Source organism: Vicia villosa, linkage group LG2 (genome assembly GCF_029867415.1).
Source record: "Vicia villosa cultivar HV-30 ecotype Madison, WI linkage group LG2, Vvil1.0, whole genome shotgun sequence".
Classification (NCBI taxonomy): Eukaryota; Viridiplantae; Streptophyta; class Magnoliopsida; order Fabales; family Fabaceae; genus Vicia; species Vicia villosa.
In genome coordinates this window covers 108,218,371-108,232,132 of record NC_081181.1, presented here as the reverse complement: position 1 = coordinate 108,232,132, position 13,762 = coordinate 108,218,371, and the positions used below count along the sequence as shown (strand labels likewise).

Genomic DNA, 13,762 nt, shown 5'->3' with positions numbered 1-13,762 from the left:
GACCAAGGTGGTGAGGATGGTTATATTAGTGGAGAAGCTGGAGCCAATTCTGATGTTGAAGAAGTTGTTATGGAGGAGGTCATAGGCGAGAAAGAAGTTGTCAACAATGAAGGAGTTATGGAAGATGTTGAGAATGAAGATACTAATAAGGTAAGAAATGATGACCAAGGTGCTGAAGATGGTTATATTAGTGGAGAAGATGAAGACTATGTCCTAACTGAAGGTGAAAGTGAAACTGACTTTGATATACTTGTTGAAGAAGAAGAATGAGATTGGACACGTGAATTACCTACTGAGACATTTTCTTGCAATAATCGAGAGGGTGGTAAATTGAATGAAACACAAGCTGCCTATGAAAAGTCTAACCAAGATGAAAGTGATGATGAAGTTGTTCACAAAAGGAAATTCCCTACTTTTAAAGTTCTTGATAGTGGTGATCATGTTAGGTTTGAGTTGCGTATGCAGTTTTTCTCAAAGGAACTCATCCTGGATGTTTTCAAGGATAATGCTATGGAAACATTGATTAACTTATGGTTCAAGAAAAATAATGCAGTCAAGGTGGTTGTGAAATTTCAACCAAATTGCCCATTTCATACGTTAGTTGCTAAAAGGGGTGGAAGTCGATATTGGCAACTTAGAAGTTTGAAACCAAATCATGAATGTGTTAGGTTTGCTGGCAATAAATAAGCTAGAACTAAATGTCTAGGAAAGAAATTTATTCCATTGATTAGGCACACTCCTCATATCAAACCAATTGGATTGACTAATGAGGCATTTCTTAGGTGGAATGTTAAGCTCAACTATTTTCAAGCATATAGGACAAAGAAGAGATCAATGGAGTTGATAGAAGGTGTTGGAAGTGAGAAATAAGCACCCTTAAGAAGTTATGCTGAAGAGCTTAGAAGGTCAAATCCTAATAGCACAAAGATAATCAAATGTGAGGTCAGAATTAGATTACACTTAAATTGGTTTTTTTGGTTTAAGTGGATGCAATTTATAGGTTTAATGTACTGTCAATGTATGCTCCACAAACATATATTTTTTTGCTAAATTTATGGTACTATTTTGGTGATGTAATAACAATTATGCTTGATTATAATGCCTTGATCAACATTGGCTGTAATGAAAATTATTTTGGTGATGTAATGACAATTATGCTTGATTGTAATGACAATTACTAGTTTCAATTAATCCATGTTTGGTTCAATTTTCATCGATTCAATTGATTGATTCAACACAATTCATTGATTCAATTTTTATTTTCATTCAAACATCATTGAAGTTCAATTGAAAATTACAACAACTAAATAAGAATAAGTACACAAGCCTTACTAAACATAATCAGCCTTATTTCCCTAATAAAGAACACCTAAACAATCCTTACTAAACACCTAAACAAGCCTTCCTAGACATAACACCTAAACAAGCCTTACAAGACATAATCAGCAGAAGTAAATAGCAGCCTTCAAGCCTTCAATTCTTCAAGGTAACAATACAAAGCAATCCCATAATGACCACAACAGATGCAACAGCCAATCCTTGGCAAAACTTTAGCTTCTTTTTCAAATTCTCATCTTGTGTCAGCTTTATATTATCCTTCTTCTGAAGTTCATCAATTCTCTTGGTTAGTGACAAAATTACCTCCTTTGAACGCACAAAAAAATTCTTCATCATACCAATTGAAGAAATTACATCCCGTCCGTCCCTGCAACTGCATTCATAAACAAGCAATACAATGTTAAACCTATGCCTATGATTCCCAAACAACACATTCACAAACAAACTATCAACTGCATTTACCTTGTATAACCTACAACCATTAAACCTACGCCCATGATTCCCACTTGTCCATGAAATAGTGAGAGGTGAATCAAGGTTACAGAAGCAACGAACATGTCTTTTTTGTGATGCACAACTGTTACTCGACACAGTATATGATTCTGACATTAACGAGGAAGAAGATGGTTTCTGAAGGAGACGAAGAGGGAGAAATCAAGGATGGAGAAATAGAGGGAGGAGTATGTTTCTGAAGAAGACGACCTAGGGAACCAATTTAGGGATTAGGGTTTTAAAATTTTCAAGAAAATGAGTTTTATTCTTTGATTAAATTTATGAAATGTTACATTTGTTTTATTTTATTAAATTTTTCAATTGTATTTTAAAATGTGATTTTCTAGATTGGCACTGCCACATATGCGTTCATTTGCCATCTGTGCATTTCTTGAGAGGAAAATGGGGGTTAGGACTAATAATGCAAAAAATGTTAGTATAGGGACTGCTTTGTTCGGTTTGAAAAAGACATGACCAATTTCGTGAATTGATCAAAACCCGAGGACAAAAAGTGTAATTAAGCCTAAAATTAAATATGAGCTATAATATTAATTGTTGAAGAGTCCGGGAACTTCCCAAACGTCCAAAATTCATAAGAGATTTTGATACTACATTTTTATCTGAAATGTTATAGCATCAAATATATGTGTCAGCTTTATTATATATTCAATATTTCTTTTATTGCTAATTGACAAGCTCACACTATAAGTCTCAGTCACTATGAGTAACATCGATTCATACTAAAATTTTATTCCAGATTTTCCACCAAGCCTAATTATCATCGTGTCACCGTTGTTGGAGAGTCTGTGGAGCATCAAGATAGACAATCAAATAAATGTCGAAGAACCATAAATTTTAATGGTTTTCTAATAAATATTCAAATTGTTCTTTAAAATTATTAGTTTGTATCGATCATGTATTTCATTTTTAAAATGTTCTCTAAAATTATTATGTTTGGATTGATGAAACATAATATAGCAGAGCAGAATGAAAAGGTATAAACATACCTTCTATTGTTTGAATTAATTAAAAAATAGATGCAATGAAGTAAAAATTGATGAAATACATTTCATCTCATTCCATTACTTTTTTAATCACCCGATTTATGCAGAATAAAAAAATTGTTATATTCATTCGTGAAATATCCAAAACAATAAAATAATATATTTATTTCATTCCGTTCTGCTATGCTTCATTTCACTTCAGTTCGCTCTATTTCACTCGTGTCATTGTAGTGTATTCATATTCTAAATTTGCTAATACTTAGTTTCAAGAGGACTAAAATAAAACTATCAAGTTGGCAATATTTATGATGCATTTGAAAAAAAAATTAACAAATAGATGAACTTGATTAGTATTTTGTAATTTTAGAGATTGTTTAGAAATATTGGTAATGTAGATTATAGAATATTAACTTGATACAATCTATTCAATACTAGTTTTTATTGACAATCCTTTTAAATGGAGTTGGGTCTCTCTGAATAGCTTTATTCTTTCAACTACTTTTTAATCAAAATCAATTTAACATAATCAATTCATTTTAAACTAATTACTTTCATCTTTTTCTTGATGAAGCAGACATCAATCATTAAATTATTTTAGAATGTATTACAGTGAAAAGTCTATAGAAGTAGCACCTAGATGTAGCCACAGATTAAAATGGAATCTCTTTTTCTCTCTCTCACACACACAATTTCTTACTCTTTTCTCACTCTCAAGGTGAATTAATGTCCTTTTCACCAAAATAATAACCCAGACAGAATTTGTATTTAATTCCAATTCCTTGAAAACTTTGACCCACATTTCTGTCTTTAACGAAATTGGGTGGAATTAGCGTCATAGACTGTCAGGTACTTCTTCCATTTTTTAATGCAAAAAAACCTCTTTCATTTTCTCAATCAAATAATTCATCTCTCTATACACATTTGTCAATTTTTTTTCATTATTGTAACAAACTTTTAAAAAATAATTATGTACTTAGAAACATGACAATTTGGAAAACTGTTTAGTTTCATTTAACAACCAAATTAATGCTCTTTTTAATTAAACCAATTAACATGTTAATTATAGTTTAATTTCTTGCCAGCCTGTTGTATCTTCAATTGCAAACAATTGTTTGTTTGAAAATCTTCTACTCCATTAAAAGTGGTCCAGTTTTTCAACAGATTAATGCTTGTTAAGGAAACTAGTTTATATTTTAAGTCCTTGTTTTGTGTTGCTTTCATTTTTTTCTTATATATTTTAAGCATGATTCATTTGGAAAGATGTTTGATAAAAGAAATGATTGGCTTTTCTTCTTGTTCTTCTACTATATTTAGTACCTTCTTTAATGAGCTAAAATTCATCTTAGTAGTTTGTTATATGTGTCACAAGGATCAACAACAACTAGTCAATCTTCCAAAATCTAATTCTATCACAATGGTGCATGTTTGAAATTATGATAAATTTGACAAAATCACAACAACTTTGTAATTTTGTTAAAATCATATTTGACATTTTATGATTTTGTTAAATTTACCGAATTAGAGTGATCTTAAAATATTAAAAGCTATAAGTTAATTATGGTTCATCTGTAATAAAATAAAATAATATTTTACTATCATGGTTTAACTATGATAAATATATTATAAAATTTAACGTGTAAAATTAAATGTGTAAAATTATTGTATATGTCAATACATATAAGTTAAATTATTAAATATCACCACATTATATATGTGGAAAAATATTATAATTAAATCATAAAAATACTATTACAATTAAATTACATGTTTAATAAATTTTTCATCCAACATCTAATTATTTTTTGAATTCATATATGAATATATTAACATATAAATTATTTATATTTAAATTATTTTTTATTAATTATTTTTTATAAATTTAATTTTATAATTTGATTTAATAATTTAATAATCAAAATGTCACCTTTTAAAAATTATTCAATGAGATGTTGATCAATGTAACCCGGACTTCGTAATTAACTGAGATGAATTAACTAAATTTTATAAAATTAATTCTTATTATCATTAAATTAAATAATTATTTAAAAAATTTACACGATGAACCAATCATAACCCATAAGTAAAAGTAATTTTTTTTAATCATAATTACCTTTAAAATCAAACTTATAATTTGTTTAAATTTTTTATTACAGTGTAGAACTTTTTACTCCAACTCAACAATCAATCTATAAAATAAAATACATAATTTCAATCACTCATTGTTGTATCATTGCATCCTAAAAGCTTCTTTCATCAGAAAAATAGTCTTCTAAAAAGTTTATATCCATTACAAGACTAAAAATATTTCACATTATAAAATCTCAAAATTACATCTAATTTTCACATCACTCCCAACGCAGAGAGAGAGATCAAATTGTGTATGATCACGTTAAGTACTGCTACATACAAAAAGCTAGACGACAATTTATACACACAATGTGTATGCATGGGTCTGAATCTGGTGAAATCACTATATCTACAACACTTCAGTGTTGGAACATGTCAATGAGCAAAACCATGTTCACAAAATCATATGAAACATTTTTTTTTATATAATTATTCACATGTCTTTGTATTGTAACAGTGTAACAACTCAGTAAAATGTGCCAAACATACAGTGAATCATCGTGTGACCAAATCTGATTTATTAACTATTAATTTGCACGTTCATTTATACATTAGGTAACCAAATTACAATAAATTTTGGGTCCATGCTATATAGATTGTGTCATATATAAAGTTAAAATTGTTCATGTGTCAAAATCAAGATCCACTAGTGATTTTTTGTCTATAGTTGAAATTTTATTGTTTATTATTTAGGGTGTAACATATGTTAGAAAAAAAGAATGGTGGAAATTATAGGGTTTGTGATTATCATTGACGAGCATTTAATGTGCTCAGTGATCACATTATTTTTGGCTCTGCTGCATGCTTGACTGAAAGGTAGTATTCATCAGTTCTGAATTGTTTTTCTGATCACATTATGGACTTGGTTTGTAAGGACTGTATTATTGTATTGTAGGTTCTGTTTTCGTTGAGTTATCATGTGAAGGTTATAGCACATTTATATTTATTCTTTTTGTTATATATGAAATATGAATGCATTGATTAGTTTATTTAGTTTTTAAGTGTTTGAGTCAAAGGATAATAGTAGTAATGTTTTTGACTTAGTTTTGGGGAGGGAAATGTAGCTCTTGTTTGATTTGTAAGTTTGTTTCATCTTTCGTGTTTTCTCTAAAATAAGTGATTGCAAAAATAGAGCCAAAAATATAAATATGTATTTATCTAAAATTTGGAGAATTAACCAGTGAAATTTAATAGAGTTAAGTATTACATATGGTGTTTTACAGTTTTGAAAAAATGTCACTAAAAAAATTATTAGATGAAGTCGTGGATTATGTTGCTTTCTTTAAAATGTTTTGCAACACTGTTTAAAATTATGTACATCACTCACTCAACCATGACTCCTTCAAGATAAAACAATTCAATTATATATTATACGATTATTATTTGTAAATTGTACGGTAGATAATCGGTGTAGAAATACTCTTTAATGATACTAAGACTATTTAAATATGGTATAAATATCACTCTTAATATCTGCTATAAATATCAGTCGTAATAATTTCTCAAACGAGAAGAAATTCAAATAATTCTCCAAAGAGAATTTAAAAAAAAAATACTCAACAATTTCTCTACTCAAAATGAGCAGAATTTAAAATAATCCTCTAAAAAAATTCAAAAAAAATTTTTCAGAAAATTCAACTAGTAAAAATAAAGGGGTAGAAGTTGGCGTTTCGACAATTCGAAAAATGCAAAGTAGAGTGGAGAAAGAAAATCTCAAAAGAAATTTTTGGTGTGTTTTGAAATGAAACAAGTGATTTCCTTATATAATGAAATAAGTTAGCCAAGATATCTACTATAAGCAATGTGAGACTAAGAAATTTTTTTTCAACTAACACACAAACACTTATTTTTTCTAAGAATGTCGGACTTAAGAATTTGTTTCAAATTCATCTCCATATTGAAATATTGACATGTTCCAACAATCCTCCACTTGAATTTAAAAAAGTTTTTTTTTTTATAAATAACGTCAATCGTTTCTAAGATTATGCATTAACATAGGTGTGCGGGACTTGAACCTTTACATAATAAATAGGATTCTGATTCAACAATGAAGGTTGAGAAAACACTTAGAGGGGGGGGTTGAATAAGTGATTCTTTATAATTTGAAGGAAGGATAGACAGAACACAGTTATTTTTATCCTGGTTCACCTTCTCAATAAGGCTAGCTCCAGTCCACCCTCAACAAGGTGATTTGCCTCTCTCAACGAGGACTTAATCCACCATAATCAGAACCTGATTACACTTGCACGACCAACTGTCGTGACTCACAATACAGTGCACGAGCCAAACTACTGGTGACTAACAATCCTGCACAAACCAACTATTTGTGACTAACTAACTTCTAAGACTCAACTAGTCCTAGACTTCTAGAGACTTTTGACCCAACCGGTCTCTCAAGGACTCAGTTACTACGTAACTTCTGATGACAGTGTATAGTGTTGCTTCTAAAAAGCTGTAATCACCACTATGATATTTCACTAGATTTAAGTACAAAACTATGAACTCAGAGTATGAATATGAGAGTTTTTGCTAAAGATATTTTTTCTTCACACTTGCTGATTTTTCAAAGTAATAATGTTCTCGTGTGTGATTGTTATTTTTTGATTCAAGAGATCATGAATATATAGCTTCAAGATTTTTGCCTGTTAACTTCAACTCTTGTAGGCAGCATTAAATGGTTTTCGTGTTACCTTAGCTTTTGTTTTCTCCAAAGATTTGCATGTGGATAGCTTTTTCAATCAACCTTGGGAATTACACTTTTGGAGTGTTGCAGCCGTTTTACTAATGATTATGTCTTTAACGGTATTATTTTGAATCAGTCTTCGTGATCTTCTGTTCAGCCTTGCATTTCAACTTCTGTTATAGAAGTGTTCGCAGCGGTTTGGTGAAGTATCAAAAGTTGTCTTAAGACTTGAGTAGCTCTTGCATTTATCCAGCTTTGCATATTTTCCAAGTTCTGATTGTGCTGGTACTGGTACATCTTCTAAGATCAGAAATATATAATTAGAGTACCATGTTTGCTTATACAAAATTTATTTGCATGTTATCATGAAAACACTAAAATATGATTAGAACCAAACTATGTTCTAACAAACAAGAGTGGCACAATTATCTTGAACTCTGTCTCAGACATTAAACCAACACACAATCTTTTTTTAAAGTATATTCTAATAAGCTCATGTTTTAATTGACCCGCATGTCTATCCTAGTTTAATGAAAGCTCTAGGAATTTTGCCTCGAAATTTCATAGGAACTGACGTAAATTCTATAATCACATAAGTGATTCTATCAAGAGTACTCTTGTAACTAGGTACTCCCTCATACATATATAGATTTCATTAAGAGTTTATATTATATCATCCTCTTTTCTCTTCAAGATTCATGCTCCTCTAATTTATACTAGCATAATCACCTCATATTATTTGAAACTTGTTATTACCCATTGAGCCTATTTATTGGGATCTCCGGTCTATTAGCCCAAGTTACCATCATGAGCAATTCATTTCTCTATAGGCATTAGTCCCATCTTCTTTGATGTATTATGTATTTTCTCTCTACCTAACCTTTCGTCAAAGAATCTGCTAAATTTTCATCAGTGCGTACATGATTCACTCTTAAAGCTCATTTGGAGACAAAGTCTCTGACAGTATTGTGCTTCCGTCTTACTTGACGTATCTTACCATTATAATAAAGATATTTTTTTCATTTTTTTCAATAGTCGTAGTATTATCGTAGTGAATCAACACACATGGCATAGGTTTTCCCATGAAGGGGTCTCTGTTAGCAAGCATTTTAACCAACTTGCTTCTTCACAAGCAATCACTGATGCTCTCATTTTAGACTACATCATGGACTGAGCCAAGTTAATATGTTTCTATGATTTCTAAGATATAATTCCTTTATCTATATTGAATATATAACCACTAGTTTCTTTGAAATTATTTGAGAAGGTGTTCTGATGTGGTGTAAATCGCAAAAGTACGAATCACGTCAAAGTAATACAAAAGATTATCGTTTCCACAGAGACCACGTGTCAATCTATCGATTTCTATTGTTACGATGTTTATATAAGGCGGATCAAATCAAAGTTCAAGTGCACAGTGAAAGGAATAGTAAAAGTATATGTAAATTCAGATAAATAGATAGGCTCGAATGTAATTCACATCACTTAGACAATACTCCAATTGTTTCTAAATAGAACTACTTATGGGGCAATATTTTCTACTCTTAAAAAGAATCAATTTAACAGGAACTTGTCGTTTTCCTGTACTAAGAACCGAGCTTACTCTCTAATTAATGTCTTCTATTGTCACTTATAGAAGGTGCTTATTGCATTAAAGTAGTAAACTTATTTTTAAGAAATTGGTTTCTTGACTTAGCTGAAAAGCAGTTTTGACTTAGAGTATTTAATTAAAAAGAGATTCATGGCCTTCGCTCAAAGAATCAGATTTTAAACCCATGAACGCGTCCGAAAATAGTTTCAAAATCGTTTTCTAAAAGTGTTCAGGATTCCAAATTAACTGGACAAAACGCTTTTGCACTCTTTGAACAGTTAAAACTAACAAAGTTTAACTTTGAAAGTTGGACGACTTTCAGTCTTACCCAACAACATTAAATACTGAAAACTTGTGTTAAAAATCAAAACAACCCTTAAAGTATTTCTACAGATTCAATATATGGAATACTATCATAACAAAGATCCTTACATTCTAACCATTAAAGTTTTAGCCAGACATGGAAACGAGAACAAGCATATTAGAATTGATCATGTTAAAATAGTTCTAATGAAAAGCTTAAGAAATAGAGACAAAGCAAGAAGATAAATAAAGTAAAGCAAGCGCAAGATAAACAATAAGTAAATGCGAAGACTTGAAATAAGAAACCTACTCCAAATTGGAGGCTTTAATCTGGTACAACTGGGAAATAAACTTGACTTGAAAAGAAAATGGATGCAAGATTAAAGTAGAGTGATCCAACCTAATCACAACTACAATGCAATAATCCCTCGATGTGACGAATTATTGCGTTTACAAATGGTAAGTATAGGCTTAGTGTTGCAAACTAAGTTTGATGCCACAAATGAAACTGAAAACTCCTTATTATAGAAGAACTACAAAGCATGGAGTTACAATACTACCCTCCAATTCCTTTTGGGCGGGAGAAGAATCAACAAAGATGGCGCCTGCCACCTTGCTCAAGGCGCCCGCCACTTTTGGAAAGTGGAAGATCATGGTAACATGGCAGTTAACTCCTGGGTGCAAGCACACACGTCATGGTGTCTCCTATGGCGGCCGCCATGTGAAAAATTTGCTTAAAAACTTGATTTCTTGGGCTTTTGGATTAGTTTCTTCAAGAAGGGCTCTAGATAAGCAAAGTACCTAAAAGCAAGGCAAAAACAAACATAACACAAGAAAATAAAACTAAAAACTCTAAGAAACATGTGCAATCCAAGTCAAGTACGCATTGTGTTTTAGTGTTATCAAATTCTACCACATTTAAACATTTGCTTTTCCCCAGGAAAAACTCTTAGTAGTACATGAAAGGAAAACAACATTTACAAGATTTGAACTAAAAGGGCTTCTAAGTTTGATAAAGGATGTGTTGATAGGTACTAACTAATCGAACCAAGGATATCATGGTGACACTCTCCGTGAATGCGGTCATAAACTTCATTCCTATACAAACCAATCCACATCAGTCCACTATACCTAGGCTTTTCTTAAGTCCTTTTTCATTCAGGCGCAATCACATTAAGCCTGTTATCCGTAAATACTCATAGTAAAGTGACCGGTTAGTGACTCTGATCCCAAACATGGGGATCTGGTATATAAATTGGTGTAACCCCTTTATCAAGAGCATTGTTTTAAGATAATATTTTGAAAGCAAATATATTAATTATTTTGTCCACAAGTCAATTCAAGAGGAATTCAAATTCATTGGTTCAAATGCAAATGTCAACAAAAATGTCTAGAAGTTAAAGGTTGGCTTTAGGGTATTTTGGTCAAAGATGGTATTCAAAGTCAAAATATCAAGAAAACATGGCACATGGATGGGTTTGATCAAGAAAAATCATGAAATTCAAGTTAACTTGTAAAAGGGGAAATGTTGAAGATTTTGGAAATTTTTCTAAGTGTTGAAAAGCATGTTCATTTGGGTGACTTTTCATGATTATAGCTCTCTTCTCAAGGATCCAAAAATTGCAACCAAGGGTTATAATTGAAGATAATGTGTGATACTACATCATAGGGCAAAATTTGAGGTCAAAGGATGTTCACAAGTTGCCCAAAACTCATGCTAAAGTGGGATGCTCAAATTGTCAAAATTGTCCAACACTTAGAAATTTTTTCTAAGTGTTAGTCAATTGAGATATTTCATTTTTTCAAGACATGTAACTTTGTACCAAGGAATTATTTCAAGAATTTTCCAACATGAAAGTTGCTCTTTGACATGAAATCTACAAGTTGAAATCAAATTTAGAGCCATTGGAATACTAGGTAGGGAGTTATGATGTTTTGAAGATGCATGTACAAAACTATGCCCAAACTTGGTCCAGACCAGGTTTTGAACCTCCATTTCAACCTTTTTGCCAAAATGACCATAACCAATTCTCTTCATTTTCTTTCCCTCTACATCTTTCATTCATACAACAAATGCACTGCCTCATTCATTCATCGACAAAAACACATTTGAAGTTGCTTGGAAAATAAGAAATCTGTTGTTGCAACATTGCAACTTGAAAAATTAATTTGTATAACTTGTTCTAGATCTTTCCCCCACGTGCTAGTTTACATCCCTACACCATAACAAACTTGTGCAAACCTCTAAAACCTCATTCCATGAAAAAATTCCTTGGATCCGAAGCTAGCTCAAAACCACCCTTTAATATTCAAATTTGTTTCTAACTAACTCCATACCTCATTCCCCACCTTAAGTTAGGATCCATCCCTCATCAATCCTCTCCAATTAGCTTCTTCATCAACTTTATAAATAACCTTTCCCTCTAAAACTTGAGAACCACCATCTCACCAAATTTCACTAAAATCTCTCTCTCTCTCTCTCTCTCTCTCTCTCTCTCTCTCTTTGATTCTTAACTCTCATTCACTCTATTTCAATTCTCTTCACTTCATCATCAGCAATATCACCTATTGAAGCTTCTGAAATAGATTTTCAAGCTCAATTCATCATATTTTCATATTTGCGACTTGGAGCTTCATCCATGGAGTGATTTTTGGATTCTTCAATTCAGCAAGATTTTTTTTCAATCTCTTGCATATATCATCATCTCATTATAAAGCTAGTGTATGTATAGAATTGGCTCTAGAATCACTGAATCGAGCATATCATCTTTATCATTTTCATCAACAATTTGGACTTGGACTGAATAATCTGGCAACATTTGAAGCAAAGTAAGCATTGATTCTTCTTCCTCGCATCTCTATGAAGATTAATTGATCAATCTCTTGGCTTGATTCATCTTGAGAAGGCGCATCGGACATGTCTCCGATAGTTAAATCTTTATCACTTCAAACTCCATTATTTCTTCATCATTTACTAAATTTCTTGATACAGTTGTATTTGCGCTAATGTAATGATCATTAACCCTAAGATAGTATTCATTTATCTTTGATCATAAGAATTTAGTTTCAATTTTTTCAAATTAGGGATCATATTGTTTTATATTCTTATATTAAAAATCAGTTTGATTTAGTGTAATTAATTGGCATTTTTGAGATCATGAGGAAAATTCGATCAAGATTCGTGTACAACTTTTGATGATTTGAGGCATTGCACCACCGTGTGTGGTGGTGCGGTTGTGGTCGGAGATAGGAAGGAGATGAACCAGGGAGGCACATCATTTTTGAATCAATTTGAATTTGAATTTTTGAGGTGACATTCTCTCATTGGCCCACCTCATATTTTGTTTTTTTAAACAAAAATTTAATTAGTGAAAATCAGAAATAATAGGACATGGGTTGGACCCTGCGCAGATGTTATCCACCACTCCAATTTCAATTTCTCAACCCAGTCCAATTAATTTTTAATTTACTTTTTTTAATTGTTTTTGCTTTTAATTTTTCTCTTATCATTTTTTTTTGAATCAATAAAATTTTATTATAATTCAAAAACAAGTTTAAGTACAAATGGTGATCTCAATGAACCAACCAAAACTAAAGAAACAATTACATCAAAAGCTTAGCTATAAGATCTCTATACTTCCTATAATTCCATCCTCTATGTATAATAGCCTCCTGTATATTATGCACAACTTTATCAACAATTTGCGGATTTCCAAAGCATGTATCATTCCGGAATTTCCAACAACAATACAAGGTTTCAGCCGCAGCCATCTTCAACAGATTCACTTTCATTCCTTTGCCTTTAGCAATCTGAATAAGCCAGCATATCTCCTGATTCCATTCCAAAGGCACATGATCAACATTGATCCATTTCAAAATGTCAGACCAAATAAACTTCATCACATTGCAGCTATAGAATAGGTGATCTATAGTCTCTACTTCACTGCAGAAACAATATTGAGTTTCTCTTATGATCCCAAACTTTGCTAGTCTATCCTTTGTGGCCAAACGTCTATGAAACGCGAGCCACAGGAAGAACAGGGCCCTCGGTCTAGCTATATTACCTGCAAAGACAACATACCAATCAACATTATTGTAGTTTTGCATCAGCTCTTTATAGAAAATTTCCATCTTGAACTTGTCTGCCATCATCATCTGTTGCCAACTGTTGCGGCAGTCATCAAAACTCAGCCTAGCCTTCAGAATCCCTTTTTCTCTTGTCAT

At 31.5% G+C, this 13,762-nt stretch overlaps 1 protein-coding gene across 1 annotated transcript; it reads right to left on the bottom strand.

Moving 5' to 3' along the window:
* Nucleotides 1–13,141: 13,141 nt before the first annotated feature.
* Nucleotides 13,142–13,762, bottom strand: LOC131649770 (uncharacterized). Its single transcript, XM_058919527.1, has one exon. The coding sequence runs from the start codon at nucleotides 13,760–13,762 to the stop codon at nucleotides 13,142–13,144; it is 621 nt and encodes a 206-aa protein (XP_058775510.1).

What these genes read in the sequence shown, in the direction of transcription:
- LOC131649770 (XM_058919527.1), bottom strand. Translation starts at nt 13,762, where the DNA reads ATGACAAGAGAAAAAGGGATTCTGAAGGCTAGGCTGAGTTTTGATGAC.